Raw genomic sequence first — 15,643 nt, 5'->3', positions numbered from 1 at the left:
ATTTTTCCTAAGTCTAGTCAAGCATTCTACCTAAGGGGACATTTTAAATGTGTTAAATAGAAAAGTAAGGGAAAGTATTAAATGCTCCTTATGGCTGTATCATGTGAGCATGTTTAACAGGTTTTCTCTGCTTCTCATGCCAAAACTCTAAATCATCATATAGTAATTTCTGAGTGTTCAAATGCATGTGCCTCAACTGCAACCAAGGGGGACCAACCATCAATAGTTTAAAAATAAAAAACTCATAATAATCTGGGATCCTAAAATGAGGCATGCCCTTGGAAGCGTGACTTTTCCCTCTTTTTCCCCCAGACTTGTCTTCAATAGTTGAAGCCTTTGATGCCCAGAATACCAGTGACATATCTCTTCTCTGTCACTAACAAGAAGATTTATTGTTAAAGACATGCTAGTTCTGTCCTGTCTCTTCTTAAATAACATAGGTTGTGCTTCAAATGACTCAATTCAGAGAAGCTAGGCTTCTCTTACTCCAGTTCTTACACTTCTTGTGCCCTGCAGTGCTTCACAAATATGGACTTAGCTGAACCTGATTCTTCTGAAGAGGACTTCTGTCCATATTAGGTATTTTCCTAATCAAAATATCCCTATCTTTTACCAAAATATCCCTAAACTCTTAGTACAATGAATTCTTAGTAAGCAATTGTACTTGATAATAGCAGGTTGCATCTGATTCTTGTTTCACCCACATGGATATAAGCTAACATTTTAGAAAAGCAAGTTGTAGGCTTCTTATGCTAAGCAGACACCATAGTTGCAAACTGCTCTAGAGAACTCTCTCTCTTCTGGCTGAGGGAAATGTCAAGTTCCAAACTCTTTAGGACAAATATGGACATATTCTCTGCAGAGTTCCTGTGAAATCTACTGCCTATTTGTCTATTCACCACTTTTATGCAACCACAACGTTGTCTATTTAATGTTGAGCTTTTACCTCTGTATGTGATCCCAGTGAAAGTAAACAGAGGGATTTCCACATGTATGTTATATTGTATTATGACACTTACAGGATACCTGTATTTATTTAGATTTGGGCATGCATATCAGGCTCTGAGTGCACTTACAAATCATTATGTAAACAGTTCATAACAAAAATAAGTGCAGAACATCAGCAAACCTCATTGGCCAGTCAGCAGAAAACAAAAACATCCCCACTTCAGTTTTCCCCAAATTCCACACGCCTTTGCTCTCCCAGAACACATGTGCAGATAGACAGGCTTTTATGCATGCCTCAAAGATCAGCAAGTTCTGGCAGCTATTATTATTTCAAACCACAAGGTGTGTGTGTGTGTGTGCTGAGTGAATTCTGTATCTGAGTGTCCTTCACAGAAAATTATCTATCTGCAGTGCCATGTTCTTACAAACCAAAGGGATTTTAGCCTGAGTGCTGCAGGTGATCTCAACTGGCATTTTCACGCAAGAGAGGTGCTGGCTGTCACATAGGCAGATCCCAAATCTTTTAAGGTTCATAGGACTAAACCAGGGGTAAAAGTAACTTACATTTTTGGTACTATCCTATCATAAACCCCTCCCAGTGCGGGATGGGGGTAGTGAGGGCTCAGGGCAGGGGGTGCTGGGTTGTGACTAAATAAGCTTAAGTCCAAGGTGGGTCTTCCAGAGCTCTTGTAGTTCATGTAGCTCTTTTCTGAATTCTTTTTCAGCTTTTTATTTTGGAAACTTTAAGATTAATTTCATGTTTCTGTAGCCTCTACTGCTACACTTGCTCATTTGGTGTTCAAATGTGTATTTAAATGCAAGATTGTAACTTCTGTAAAGTTCATTCCCCCCCCTCCCATCCCTCTTGAAGGGTACAAGCATGTTAATTAAGCCTTATGGAATTCTAAAACACTCAAACAGACCCAATATAATAGACACAATTGTTCATTCATATAGAGTACTCTAAATGTACGTTTTTTTAAAATCTAATATAGACAACTGTCTAACTCATCCAGAACGTCTTTGATCCAAGGAATAGGTTTTTCTGATGTGGATTTTCTGTAAAAGGTACTCTACTCTAGCAGGTAGGTGAGGGTCTGTGGCCTGCAATGTGCAGGAGGTCAGGCTAGATCGGGATGGGGAACTTTTGACCTATAGGCTACACATGATTCCTCAGTGTTAGCTGTTGGTGGACTGTCAGATGGTTTGTTTACTTTAGTGTCTGCAGACCTGGAGCCCCACAGTCCCCCATAGCTGCAGTTCACCATTTCTGGCTGTGCCGCTTCCTGCGGCTCCCATGGCACAGGAACAGTGAAACACGATCATTGGAAGCTGCAGGGATCTGTGTCTGTGGACACTCAGGTAAACAAACCATTGGTGGCCTACAAGCAGCTAACCCTAATGAACCATGTGCATTCTCTGCACCAGAGATTCCTCACTCCTGGGCAAGATGGTTATGATGGTCCCTTCTGACCTTGAAGTTTGTGAGTCTAAGAATCTCAGAGGTATGTGTTAGAGAAAATAACTTTTATTTTATAATCTATTTCTATTTATCAGATCTTCTTATGAGAGCTATCTTGAAGTCTTTCATAACGGATATGTCTACACAGCAGGGCTAAAGCTGGAATGAGCTATGGGTTTTGGTGCTGTCTACACAGCAGGAAGTCTGAGAAAGAGCACTCTTCCTCTGACTTCCCTTACTCCTCATAAAATGAGGGTTACAGGAGTCAGAGTAAGAAGTCCTCTAGCTCAACATTAATTTGACATTATGACAAATAACTGCTTGTAGTGTAGCTGTGGACTATGTTATTCTGAAATAACACTGCTATCTTGACGTACCCATACAGATTTCTGGTTACATGATTTAACATTTATCTGCAAAATAAGAGTCAATCAAATTCCATCTTAATTTTTTGGAAAATGCTTGCACTTGCACTCAATATGTATTTGGCAACTTGTCTGTATGCAACTGCTGAGTGACTTGGGCTTCATTGGTATTCCCCAAATGTTTTTCATTTACTGTGCTTGGAGAATGATGTATTTTTCTCTGGGCTCGTCTAATATCTACAATTACATCATATCTCTTGTAATATTTGTCTCTGACAAGAATCTGTCTGGTAATGAATTGCAATTTAATATTTAATCTATTGTAAACTTTGCAGTAAAATTTTTCATGTCAGGATATGAAGTTTTTATGGATTATTGAGCTTGTCATTTGTCTGATATGATTCTTCAAGCATTTTGACTAAGTTGCCAGTTTTGGAAAATGAACGGAAAGTTATTTGCTTTTTTAAAAGAAGTATGTTCAGTATTCCACTGAAATCTAAAATATTTTTTAATGCTTATTATCATTCCTTCGAGAATTGTTCATCTCCATGAGTGGCACGCTCAGGATAGACTGTTAAAAAGAGGCCAGATGCCCCAAAATGATTGTACGTTCTACAGTTAGATTCCACCAACCCAGTAACAAATGTGAATTTCTGAAGCACAATAACAGTCTTTCCATAGAGTAACAGATAGATGCCTTGGGCACTCCACTCTATCTTGCCTCCCAGGCAAGCTGTACTTATTGATAAATGGTTATGTGTACCGAAGGCCACAAATATTCAGGTTGCTTCCAGTCCCAAGGAACCAGTCAATTACCTCAGGTCATTTTGTACCTCGGATCTCACACTAAAGATATTGTTTGAAGGGACTGTTAGGTTCATCCAATCTAATCCTCTCCAACATGCTAGATTTGTTGTGACTAAACCAGTGGTCTCCAACATTTTTACACCCAAGATCACTTTTTAAATGACAGACCAAGCCAAGATCTACCGCCTCGCCCCTTCCTTGAAGCCCCGCCCTCTCTATTCTCCTGCTCTCCATCACTTGCTATCCCCAATCCTTATACTGCTACTTTAAAAAAAAAATTCCCATCATTCCTCACAGCTACTCACCTGTGCTGTTGCTCGGTGAGTAGCTGCTCCTCAAATGAGGAAATCTAATGTAAATGTACTGCGCAGGTGCGCAGTTCAGAGAGGGCTCAAGAGCTACTCTTAGAGCCTCCGAGATCTACCGGTAGATCGCGATCTACTGGTTGGTGACCATGGGTCTAAACCATCCAAAACAGATGTATGTCCAGCCTCCGTTTGAAAATCACCAGTGAAGAAACTTCCACAACCTCTGAAGGCAGTCTGTTCCATTATTCTACTGTTCTTACAGTTAGGAAATTTTTCTTGAGATTTAATCTAAATCTGCTATACTGTAGGTTCAACGCATTGCCTCTTGTCATGTTTTCTGTGGCAAAAGAGAACAACTTTTTTCCATCTTTTTTATGGCAGCCTTTCAAATATCTAAAGACTGCTATCATATCCCCCTATAATCCTCTTTTTCTCCAAACTAAAATCTCCTGTTCCTTCAGCCTTTGCTCATCTGACTTGCTTTCCACTTCATTGATCATCTTTGTCACTTGCCTCTGGATAGTGTTCTGTTTCTCAACACCCATCTGTGCATTAGTGAATAAACATTAAGGATGTCAGAGTTTAACTGATTACCCATTAACCAGTAAATATCAGTTAAACTCAGCCAACTCCCAAGGAGGCTTTGCTGCAGGCTCTGCTTTATGCTGCAGAACCCACAGCGCATGTAACAATGTAACTGCTAAGATTTTTAGTGGTTACATGGTTACTGTATTAAATGATTTTAACATCCCTAATAAACATCCTGTCTATACATTAGTGAATAAAATTGGACTCAGTATTCGAGCTGAGGCCTAACCAATGCCAAATGGAGTAGTACTATCACAAGCCAGTTTCTTCCCTTGGGCATTTGCGCATTAGGGTTTTTTTCCCCCTATGCATAGCACCTAACATTTCTCTTTGTTGAATTTCGTGTTGTTGTGTATAATCCAGTTCTCCCAATGTATTAAGATCCCTCTGAATTTTATCTCTATCCTCCAAAGTATCGGTAACCTCCTCAGCTTTGTATCATCTGCAAACTTGATCGGTATGCTCTCTATACTTACATCTGTGTCATTAATAAAGATGTTAAACAACACCGGACCCAGAACAGATGCCTGCAGAACCCCACTTGAGACTTCCCACCAATCTGACTATGACACTACTCTCCATATGGGCAAATTGGTTGAAACTGTAATAAAGAATAGAATTGTCAGACACATGTATTAACATGATTTGTTGGGAAGAGTCAACATGGTTTTTATAAAGGGAAATAATGTCTCATGGATTGGTGACTGGTTCAAAGATAGAAAACAAAGGGTAGGAATAAATGGTCAGTTTTCAGAATGGAGAGAGGTAACTAGTGGTGTCCCTAAGGAGTCTATATTAGGGATGTTAATGGATAACCAGTTAAATGGTTACCCTGACATGGAGCCGGGAGCAGCTGGGTAGGAGCAACCCGTGCCTGTGGTGGGGGCTACTCTAGCCTGACCCCAAGGGGGTCACTCCTGCAGAATTTGCGTATCCTCTTTTGACAGTTCCGTGTAGTCTAGATGAACCCAAAAATGGTTAAACACAGTGTTAGCACACTGTAGGCTATTTCTACACTGGTAGGATTTTGATTCCAAGCTCATATATATATATATATATATATATAGTTCTCACCAAGCTAATGTGAGCAAGGCAAATAGAAATGTTAGTGTAGCTGTGTTGTGTGGTCAGCAGCAGCAGCACAGTTTAACCATGCAGAGTACAAACCCACCTGAACCTTGCAGGTATGTACTTGGCATGGCTAAACTGTGACTCTGATGCTGCAGCCAATGCTACCACAGCTACACTATTTATACTTGTGTTAGCTTTCATCAAACTAGGCCAACTATGAATATGCAAGCTGGGAATCACACCTCTGGCTCATAATGGTGACATCATCTAAGAAAGCTTGACAAAGTTACTAGAAGTAGAACAAAGTATAGACCTGCTTTTGAGAGATTAACTTTCCACCCATTAGCTTGACATTATGCATACATCTGTTTTTCTGTCCTCTAAAGCTGGGATTTTGACTTTATTATGTTAACAGCACTCAATATATTTCTTTCGTTGTTGTTTGGATATTCTGGTATCTGCTTGGGCGTTAAATGGAAAATCCAGGTTCTATCTGTTAAACTAGAAGAGTGTTTTTATTCTTGTCTTTGCTCTTTTGTGATTCTCATGCATGATACTGAGGTTTTGTTTAACCTGGACACTGTATAGGTTCTATTATGTGAATTACCATAACAGTGAAATTCTCACTTTGGGGCTCCTCCTGGGCTCATAGAGGTGATCTTCTCCTCATATCCCTCTTGTTTCTTGAGTAATTCTTTTGGCATGACATAGAGAGAGGTAGTAGTGTTTCCTTCTTCATATGAAATAGGGGTTACGATTAAGGATGTTAAATATTGAGTAATTTACTAGTCGAGTAGTCGATGGAATTTCCATCGACTACGTGACCAGTCGATAGGCACTTCCACATTCCTCCTTTAAAGTACAAGAGCCCTAGCGGGGGCTCTTGTGCATTTCAAGTTTGGAACTTCGCATGCAGCCTGGGCCAGCAGGAAGTCCTGCTCACTCTGGGCTCCATGCGGGCGCTTCTGCTTTGAAAGTGCCTGCTTGAAGCCCAGAGTCTGCGGGACTTCCCGTTGGCCCCAGGCTGCATTCAGCGTGCCAGCTTTGAAATGCCTCGCAGAGCTGAGGTCAACTGAGGACTCCTCAGCTGATCTTGGACTCTACGCGGCATTTCAAAGCGACAGTGCTGCATGGAGCCCGGGACCAGCTGGGGACTCTGGGTTCTGCGGAAATGGCACACAGAGCCCCATGGTCAACTAGGGAATCCCCAGCTGACCCTGGGCTCCACGCAGCATTGCCCTTTGAAACTCCATAGTGGTGTTTCAAAGGGGCAGCGCCTCACAGTTGATCTCAGGCTCTGTGTGGCACTGCCCCTTTGAAACTGGTGTTTTAAAGCAGCAGCGTTGCATGGAGTCCGTACCCTGGGCTTTGTGCGGCGCTGCCGCTTTGAAGTACCCCCTTTGCTTCCCTCAGATAGAGGCAGCAAGGGTGGTGGGGAAGTGACTAGTTGACTTGACTAGTCCTTAACATTAGTTGACCAGTCCTTAACATCCTTAGTTACAATTGCTGTCTTTTCCAAATTCCTATAACTAACATACATATTAGGGATGTAATATTGCGTTTAATTGGCTAACTGGTTAAACATATTATTTAACCAGTTAACCAATTAAAGGGAGATGAGGCTCTCTGCTTGCCGTGGACAGAGGCTGCTCTAGCTGGTATGCTGGAACAGCCCCTGCCTGTGGCGGGCCAGGGCACCCCATGTGGAGAGGCTGCTCCAGTAACTCAGTCAGAGCAGCCCCTGCTTGCGGTGCACCCAGGCCTGCTGCAGACAGGGGCTGCTTCACCCTGGCCTGAGCAGCCTGTCTGCGGCAGGCCCCTCACAGGGCTGGAGCAGCTTCAGCCCCCACAATCCCTAATACATATCACTTTCTTAAGCCTTGTCTTCATTTCTCCTTAGACTGATAGCTCTGGCACATTATAATGATTGTCACAACATGTACCAAAATATGTTTTTCAATTTATTTGCTATGTTGTTGAATGTTAGCTGTAGTAATTTCAAAATATGTTTATACTGCAGATTACTTTCACAGCAAAGTTTAGAGGTAATTTCAGTTCATGCTGTATGTCAAAGACATTTCCTTTTCCAGACTTAATAGGAAATACAAAAGCCCTGTTAAATGGAGAAAATATCTGTTAGAAATATAGCCAATAACATCCAGGAGTCTTTCCATTATCTTATTTGGTTCATTGAAATGTCTTAAGAATGTAGAAAATGAATTATTTCATGCATCAAACTCAAATGTATCAAAGAGATATACAGTAATCACATTGGTCACTAAGATATGAACTATATTAATTTTGTATAACTATATTTAGAGAAATTGGTCATTTATATAATTAACATTTGGTAATAAAAATATTCATTATTCTGATTCCTGGTGTGCTGCCCCTCCACATTTCAATTATAGCATAATCAGGGCTTGACAAATTATACAATCTACTCGCCCGGGGCGAGTAGATTGTAACCCGGAAGAGCCGAGTTCGGGTGATCTGCGCATGTGCAGAACAGTCTGCGCATGCGCAGATTGCCAGACAGCGTGGCTGGCGAGTGGGGCTCACTGCGGTTCGGTGAGCCCTGAGCATAATTGTAATAGTCCATAGTCCTATGTTCTTCTGGAGTTAAGAGCAGTTTTTAATATTTCAGATGGCGTTTCTGTTTCTTTTTTCAAGACAACAGCTAAAGATGAATACTCAGATTGTGAACCTAAAAATCTATGCAAGGATTTTTTTAGAGCTGTGATTTCATAATCTTCAGCAACCCCTAATGGAATATTTAAAGCATATTTTAAACCAAGGTACTGTGTTGTGTAGTAGAATATATGTATAGTAATTAATAACTGCTTTTCTGAGTAAATTCAGAAACTGACAGTATATACCTCCAGGTTGGCACATAACTGTTAAATGGCTTCATTGCCACTTAATAACTCTTCCACAGGTTGAATGTTATGCTAATAGGTCTGGCAAGCTAGAAGGCTTTTTCACATCTAAGTTAATAGATTCACTCTGGGGAAAAACTCACCAGGCTGCAATAGCCTGCTGTGGGAGCTTGCAGGAACCCTTAGAATAGGGATAGGAAGAAGCGAGTGGCTGGGCACTAAGGATAGGTCTGCACTGCATGCTTATTTCAAAATAAGCTTATTTGGAATAGAACCTCCAAAATAGCTTATTTTAAAATAGCATATCTACACTACAAAAGCCCATTGAAATAGTGCTGAGCTGCTTCTTGAGGCTGAGCCTTGTGCTTAAAGGGACCCCCCCATACAGTTGTGTCTTAAAAAAAGCAGCAAGCAAATGGTCTGGTAGCACTTTATAGACTAACAAAACATGTAGATGGTATCATGAGCTTTCGTGGGCACAGCCCACTTGTTCTGAAAAAGTGGGCTGTGCCCACAAAAGCTCATGATACCATCTACATGTTTTGTTAGCCTATAAAGTGCTACCAGACCATTTGCTTATTGTTTTTTTCTGTAAGGGTATGTCTACACTGCAAAGTTAATTCAAAATAACAGCCGTTATTTCGAATTAACTTTAATAGCGTCTATACAGGCAAACTGCTATTTTGAAATCAATTCGAAATAGTGGAGCACTTAATTCGAATTTGGTAAACCTCATTCTATGAGGAATAAAGCCAAATTTGAAATAGCTATTTCAATTAAGTGCTGTGCAGACACTTATTTCAAAATAGGGGGCCTCCAGCCCTACCCAGGGAGCCCTGCTGTCCACTCTGGGTACAACCAGGAAAACTTCCTCTCCTCTCCCCTAGCCCCGGAGCCCTTAAAGGGGTAGACTTTGGCCACAGTGCCTGTGACAGCTCCAAGCCTGCCAGCCCAGAGCCAGCAATGGCCACCAGGGCCCCTGACCCAGTGGCCCCAAAACATGAGCCAGCAAGCCACTGGCAGCCAGCCCTCCTCCACTCCTCAGGAGCAGTCTGCCAGCTCCCAGGAGCCTGCCAGGGGCTGGAAAAAGCGAGCGCCTTCCTGGTCCAGGGTGGAGATCATGGACCTTATTCAGGTTTGGGGGAGATGCCCCCAACATCCATGATCTCCACACTAGACGGAGGAACGTGGCCGTCTGTGGCAGGATAGCTGCCAGCCTGACCAACAAAGGCCACATGCGACCCAGGAGCAGGTTTGCATGAAAGTCAGGTTGGTCCAGTGAAACCCCCAACCCAGGGCCCTGAGCTTCCCCTCCCCCTTCTTCCCCTTGTTTCCCCCTTCCAGCTCCCTCCTCCCAGGTTTTCCCCTTCCCTCTCCCACCCTCTATCTTCCCCTCTCCTACCTCATTTCCCCAGTCTCCCCAGTTTTGTTCAATAAACCCAGTTTCTATTTTTGAACATACGTGTCTTTTATTTGACATCAGGAAGGGGGATTAGGGAGGGATAAGTGGAAGGACGTGAGGCAGGAATGGGGCACGAGCCCCCAGTGCGGAGGACTGAGGAGGCTCTGAGGGCTCCTCAGGGTGGACGCTCTCCCTCAGGGCCTCCTGGATCCTTACAGCCCCCCCGATGAACCCCCCAGATGGCAGCCTGCAGCAAGTGCAGCCAGGCTGATGGCAACGACCACATGAGACACACTGGTGTGCCCAGGGGCAGCTCTGGCTCCATGTGGCCGAGTGCTGTGGTGTCCTGAGTTTGAGCACTCAGGGCACTCCAAGACAGGACTGCTTTGCTGTCCCTCATCGAGGTAGACAAGCAAGCGGGGAACCCTGAGAACGGTCTGTCCGGGGTGGGGGTAGGGTCCCTTTAAGCATGGAGTTCAGTTAGTCTCAGCCCCACACACTAAGTCCTAACCTGATGCCCTGCCGGCACTGGTTCCGGCCTGCCTTAACTTTGGTTCAGGATCCACTCAGTGTGGATGCGCTATTTCGAAATAGCCTTTTGCTATTTGCAAAACGCTATTTCGAAATAGTTTTTGTGTGTAGATGCGTTAATTCAAATTAGCTATTTCAAATTAAGATAACTCGAATTAACGCTGTAGTGTAGACGTACCCTAGTAAACTAATTTGGCTACCCCCTGAAGTTGTGTCTGAAGCTCTTCTCCTTTGTCTACCACACTGAGGGACAGAAAAGCCTTTTCGCTGCCTGCTCTGGTTGTCCTTGAGGAAACCACATCACTCCAGCTATGGAGCTGGACCTGCCTCCAAGCAGTCTCCGGCTCTTAGACACTATGCTGCACCTCTGGCTCCAGTTACTGCAGGCTGCCCTTGTGACTCTGTGGGAACAGAACCCCCAGCTCATTGTGGAGCACCTCCTCTCTTCTCTCCATGCTCTGCTCATGCAGCTCAGCCCCTCCTGCCCTTCCCTGTACACCAGTGTCTCTTAAACTTTTTAAAACCGAGGAACACCAAACAATTTTTTTTATGGGGAACACCAAGGATTTTTTTGTTGAGCAAAAAAAAGGCTTGCCCCTTTAAGGGCAGCCATTTGAACTTTGTTCTCTCCGTGTATGGTGACCATATTTTCTGAACCAAAATTAGGGACACATTAGTCACACCCCCTGATCTCTGTTAACCATGCCCCTGACTCTCGGGGTCAAGATGGAAACATGATGGAAACAGTAAAAGGTATCGTGTGATCCTCTCTAAGAACTTTTCCTACCATCCTCTTACCAATAGGAATGAGTTTGGCCCCCACTGAACCCCCCTCATGTCACTATCCTGTAATTGCATTAACCCAATTTGTATCACATTAACTGGGGGGAGGGAGGGAGGGGAATGTTCACTCCAAGATTTTCCTCCCATTAGCAGAATGAATTTTGTGGTGTGCATTAGTATTGAGTTCCTGTGGCTTGTTTGGATGTGCCACTGTGGCACCCAAATTATTAATAAATATCTTATAAACCTCTACCTTTTCCCTTTGCTGCCCTGTCTCCTCCCCTTACTCAATCAGCTCCCCTGGTGCCTGCTGCCCCCCAACCCCTCATCCTCCTCTGCTGTCCTGACTCCTGTCCTTCTCACTGCCCTCAGCCCTCATGGGACCTGCCCCCCTGCACCAGTCCTTCTCTCTCCCTATACACACTCCTCCAGTATCCCCACTCTGGTTATGTGTAGCTATCCCTCCTCATCTCCTCTCCTAACACCTTCCTCTACACACCTGCCCTGCCTCTCTCCTCTGGTGCTGGTCCCTCCCCTGCAGGTGTCTGCCCTTCTGCTTCACCCCCAGAATCCCCTGGCACCTGCACCTTCCCTTACCCCTACACCCTCTTGGTGGCTCCTCCTACCCTCACTGCCCCTGACCCCCTTGCCCTCTTTCTGATGCCCATCCCCTCACCATCCTCTGCCCCAGTTCCTCTCATGCCCCTCTGTGCCCTCACACATGACTTGCTCCATCCTCCACTTCCTCATGCCCACCCCTCCTTTCAACCCTTCTCCCAGCACCTCCCCCTTCCCTTCCTCTCTCTTGCCCCAATGCCTCTCCCTTCCCCTCTCCTCTCCATGTCCCCTCCACCCTCCTAACCCACTGACACCTCCCCTCCCTCCCCCTGCCCTTTTCCTAATTATCTCCACTTGGCCCCCTGGCATTTGTCTCTCCTACACCCTGCCCCTTGGTGCCTCCCCTTTCTTCTCCTGCCCTACCCCCTCCCCTCAGCACAAGCCACTTCCTCTTCCACCTCTTTCCCCCTAGTTCTCTCCATGCCCCTCCCCCACCTTTTGCTTTCCAGTTTGCAGGGCTGGAGTCTGTGATCGGGCCCCAGAAGTCCCGACAGGCCCGGCTCCAGCTGCTTCTGGGACAGGACTTTTTGCTGGGCCTGAAGCTGGGACACCTGTGGTACTAATTTTAGTGCAGTCCAGTCCCTACACCAGCTTTGGCTCCCATTAGGAGGAGCGTGGGGGGGAGGGGAGTAACCCCTCACCCCTCTCCCCTCCAGACCTGGCTTGCAGAGCATGGTAGAGCGAGTGGGTCCGTGCACTGCCGCTCCCCCAGCGGGGGGGGGGGGGGAAGGGGCGGGGAGAAAGGGCTGTGCACAGAGCATATCAGCTGAGCCCGAACGTACCCAGCTCTGCAGCACTCCAGCCAGGTTCTGCGTGCTCCCTGCCAGGACTCTGGCGGCATCTCCCAGGAGCGACTCTCCGGGTTTGACCCCCAACCAGTGCCCCTCCCTCTCCGGCAGTGGTGGCGGCTGCCTGTGGATGGAGGAGGCCGGGCTGGTGGCCGCGCACGGCGGAGGCATGCCCTTTAACCCAGGGGAGGCAATGCCTTTCCTTGCCTCTTAAACCAGCCACCCATGGTAGAAGTACTTGCAAGATAGAGACCATAAAGGCTGAGGGTGGAGAGTGGTGGAATAGATTTATCTATAACACACAATTTAAAAAAATACCACTTCAATGACAGCATAATTGAGCATATACAGTAGTTCATTTTCATTTGTAGTTAAATTTTGAGTATTTCATACTAGGAATGTAATAGTATAGTCGATTAACTGATTAATCATTAAGCAAAAGCTTAGAGGTTAATGCTATAAACTACACGCATTTCTCTCCCCTCAGCCCCGCAAGTAAATTTTTTAGCAGGGTGTCCAGCAACCCTGTTGAGTTCTGGCTTGTGCTGGTTACAGGACCTACCCCTGCTGTGACTCTGCATTTAAAGTTTATTAGGAGCCAGGCGGCCCGGTTCAGTTCTGGCTTGTGCTGGGTCCAGGAGCTCAGGCCCCCTTCCCCCTGGCAATAAAAAACAGGGTTTTATATTGGCTTCCCATGCAGACCAGCTCCCGCCTGGCACCCTGCACTGCTGCCCCTAATACAGAGGCAGCAGCACAGTGGCAGAGATCTCCTTGAGAGTGGGGCTGGAGTGCACTGGCTGCTTGGCCTTGCCCCCGGAGACTATAGACTAGTTAAGTAACTGATAAGAATTCATGAAGTTAATCGACTGTTGAATTAACCGATATTTAACATCTCTGTTTCATACATATTTTACTGCACATATAAAATCGTTGCTGGAAAATATAATTATCAGAAGAAAATACATTGACTGCCTCTGTCTTATTTTCAGATGGGTACCTTTAAAGCACATGATGGTGAATATTTTTTAGAACCTTTGATGAAAACAGAGGGAGATCAATATGAAGATGATCATAACAAACCGCATCTTATATACAGACGTGGAGATTTAAAAAATGACATTTATCAGAAATCCCATAAACTTTGTGAAGTTTCAGGTTAGTTATACTTTGATTTCTGATGTGTCTATTCATTATGGTTTTTAGTGTTTTTAATAAATTGTATATTTACAAATATTTTTTCCTTAATACTATTAATGACTACCTTTGCATTGAAACCTTGGAATGGATTTTATTTATTTGTTTTACATAGACCTAGCAAACATTGGTGAAAAACAAATGTCCCACTTTTAGTGTAAGAATAAATTTGCTTGCAAAAATATGCCTCAGTCCTTTAAACACTTATGCACATGCTTTATTTTTCACAACAATTGTTGCATGGATTACATTTTTGCAGGATCAGATACATATTTGCCACTTAAGTATAGACTGACACACACACACACAAAAAGAAATTGACTGCAAACAAATCTAAAAAGTAATACATTAAATCTTCCTATCCTGTAATATAGTGTATTATCTAGTATTTACTATTAGTATAGGCATGGATGTTCTTATTATTTACATGTTTAAATATTTTATATTCATATTACATAGTCATTCTATATTAATATATTAAAGTTGAGAAACAGAAAGGGGGTACCTGAGGAGCTTAGAATTAGGATATGTCACAACACAATTTAGGAGTAGGGATGTGAAAGGTCAACCGGTTAACCGGTAAGAATCACCCTTAATGGGTCGGGGCTGGAGCAGCTTCCTGTCCACTGCTGGCAGGAGGCTGCTCCAGCCCCAGGGAGCCCGCCACAGACAAAGGCTGCTCTGATCTTCTAGAGCAGCCCCTGTCCATGGCAGACCTGGGTGCACCATAGACAGGGGCTGTGCTGACTTGGCTGGAGCAGCCCTTGCCTATGGCGGGGGAAGAGGATGGAAGCACTCCAGACCAGTCCTTTAATTGGTTAACTAGTTAAACATCACATTTAACAGGTTAGCCAATTAAATGGTATTTTACATCCCAATTTAGGAGATGATTTACTTGAATATGAAATAGGAAAAAGGACTACTAATAGCATACGGACAACTAATGGTGTAGAACAATGCTTTTATACAAAATTACATAGTCATGGGTAAAACTGGAAGGCACCATGAGAAGTCATCTAATTCAGTCTCCTGTACTTATAGCAGGACTAAGTATTACTAGACTATCCCTGAGAGGCATTTGTCTAACCTGCTCTTAAAAATCTCCAATGATGGAGATTCGATAGCCTCCCTAGGCAATTTATTCCAGTGTTTAACCGTACTGATAAGTAGGAAGTTTTTTGTAATGTCCAACCAAACTGGTCTTGCTGTAATTTAAGACTATTGTTTCTCATCCTGTGTCAAAGATTAAAGACAGTTTTTCTCCTTCCTCCATGTAACAACCTTTTACGTACTTGAAAACTGTTATCATGTGCCCCCTTAGTATTCTGAAGACTAAACAGTTTTTTCAATCTTCCCTTGTAGATCATGTTTTTTAGATCTTCGGTCATTTTTGTTGCTCTTCTGTGGACTAGCTCCTATTTGTCCACATCTTTCCTGAAATGTGGCACTCAGAACTGGATACAATATTCCAGTTGAGGCCTAATTAGCACCAAGTACAGTGGAAAAAGTACTTATTGTGTCTTGCTTATAACACTCCTGTTAATACATCTCAAAATGAGGAAGCGGGAGAGGGAGCAGGGGCAGCAGGGGTGGGAGGAGGAGCGGGAGCTGGGGCAGCCGCAGGAACCGGAGCAGGAGGAGGCAGGAACTGGTCCACCAGGGTCTGGAGGTGGCCTCTGAGGCCACGGCCCTGCTCCTCCAGCACATCCACACTCTGCTGGCGCAGCCGAAGGTCCTCCCGGACCCAGTGCTCCTGGTTGCGGAGCAGCTGCTCCATGAACCGGAGGTGCTGCCGCTGGTAGTCCTCCTCATTCCTGGCACGCCTGCTGGCCTGGGTGCAGGTGGCTGTTGCAGGCGGGGTGGTGAGCCCTGCAGTCCCAGGTGCTGCTGCTGTGGTGA

The 15,643-nt window shown here is 44.5% G+C and overlaps 1 protein-coding gene across 4 annotated transcripts in view; it reads left to right on the top strand.

The window, feature by feature from the left end:
- The window catches only part of ADAMTS20 (ADAM metallopeptidase with thrombospondin type 1 motif 20), a 189,380-nt gene that overhangs the window by 13,735 nt on the left and 160,002 nt on the right, over window positions 1-15,643 (top strand). For 3 of the 4 annotated variants that reach the window (XM_075930240.1, XM_075930234.1, XM_075930230.1), the window contains exon 3: window positions 13,540-13,705. In XM_075930240.1, the coding sequence (XP_075786355.1) occupies window positions 13,540-13,705 (166 nt within the window). Of the gene's footprint in view, window positions 1-8,216; window positions 8,348-13,539; window positions 13,706-15,643 lie in introns of those variants that run through there. The other variant, XM_075930246.1, reaches the window with a different exon arrangement.

Source organism: Pelodiscus sinensis, chromosome 1 (genome assembly GCF_049634645.1).
Source record: "Pelodiscus sinensis isolate JC-2024 chromosome 1, ASM4963464v1, whole genome shotgun sequence".
NCBI lineage: Eukaryota > Metazoa > Chordata > Testudines > Trionychidae > Pelodiscus > Pelodiscus sinensis.
This window is presented reverse-complemented; position numbering and strand designations above follow the sequence as displayed.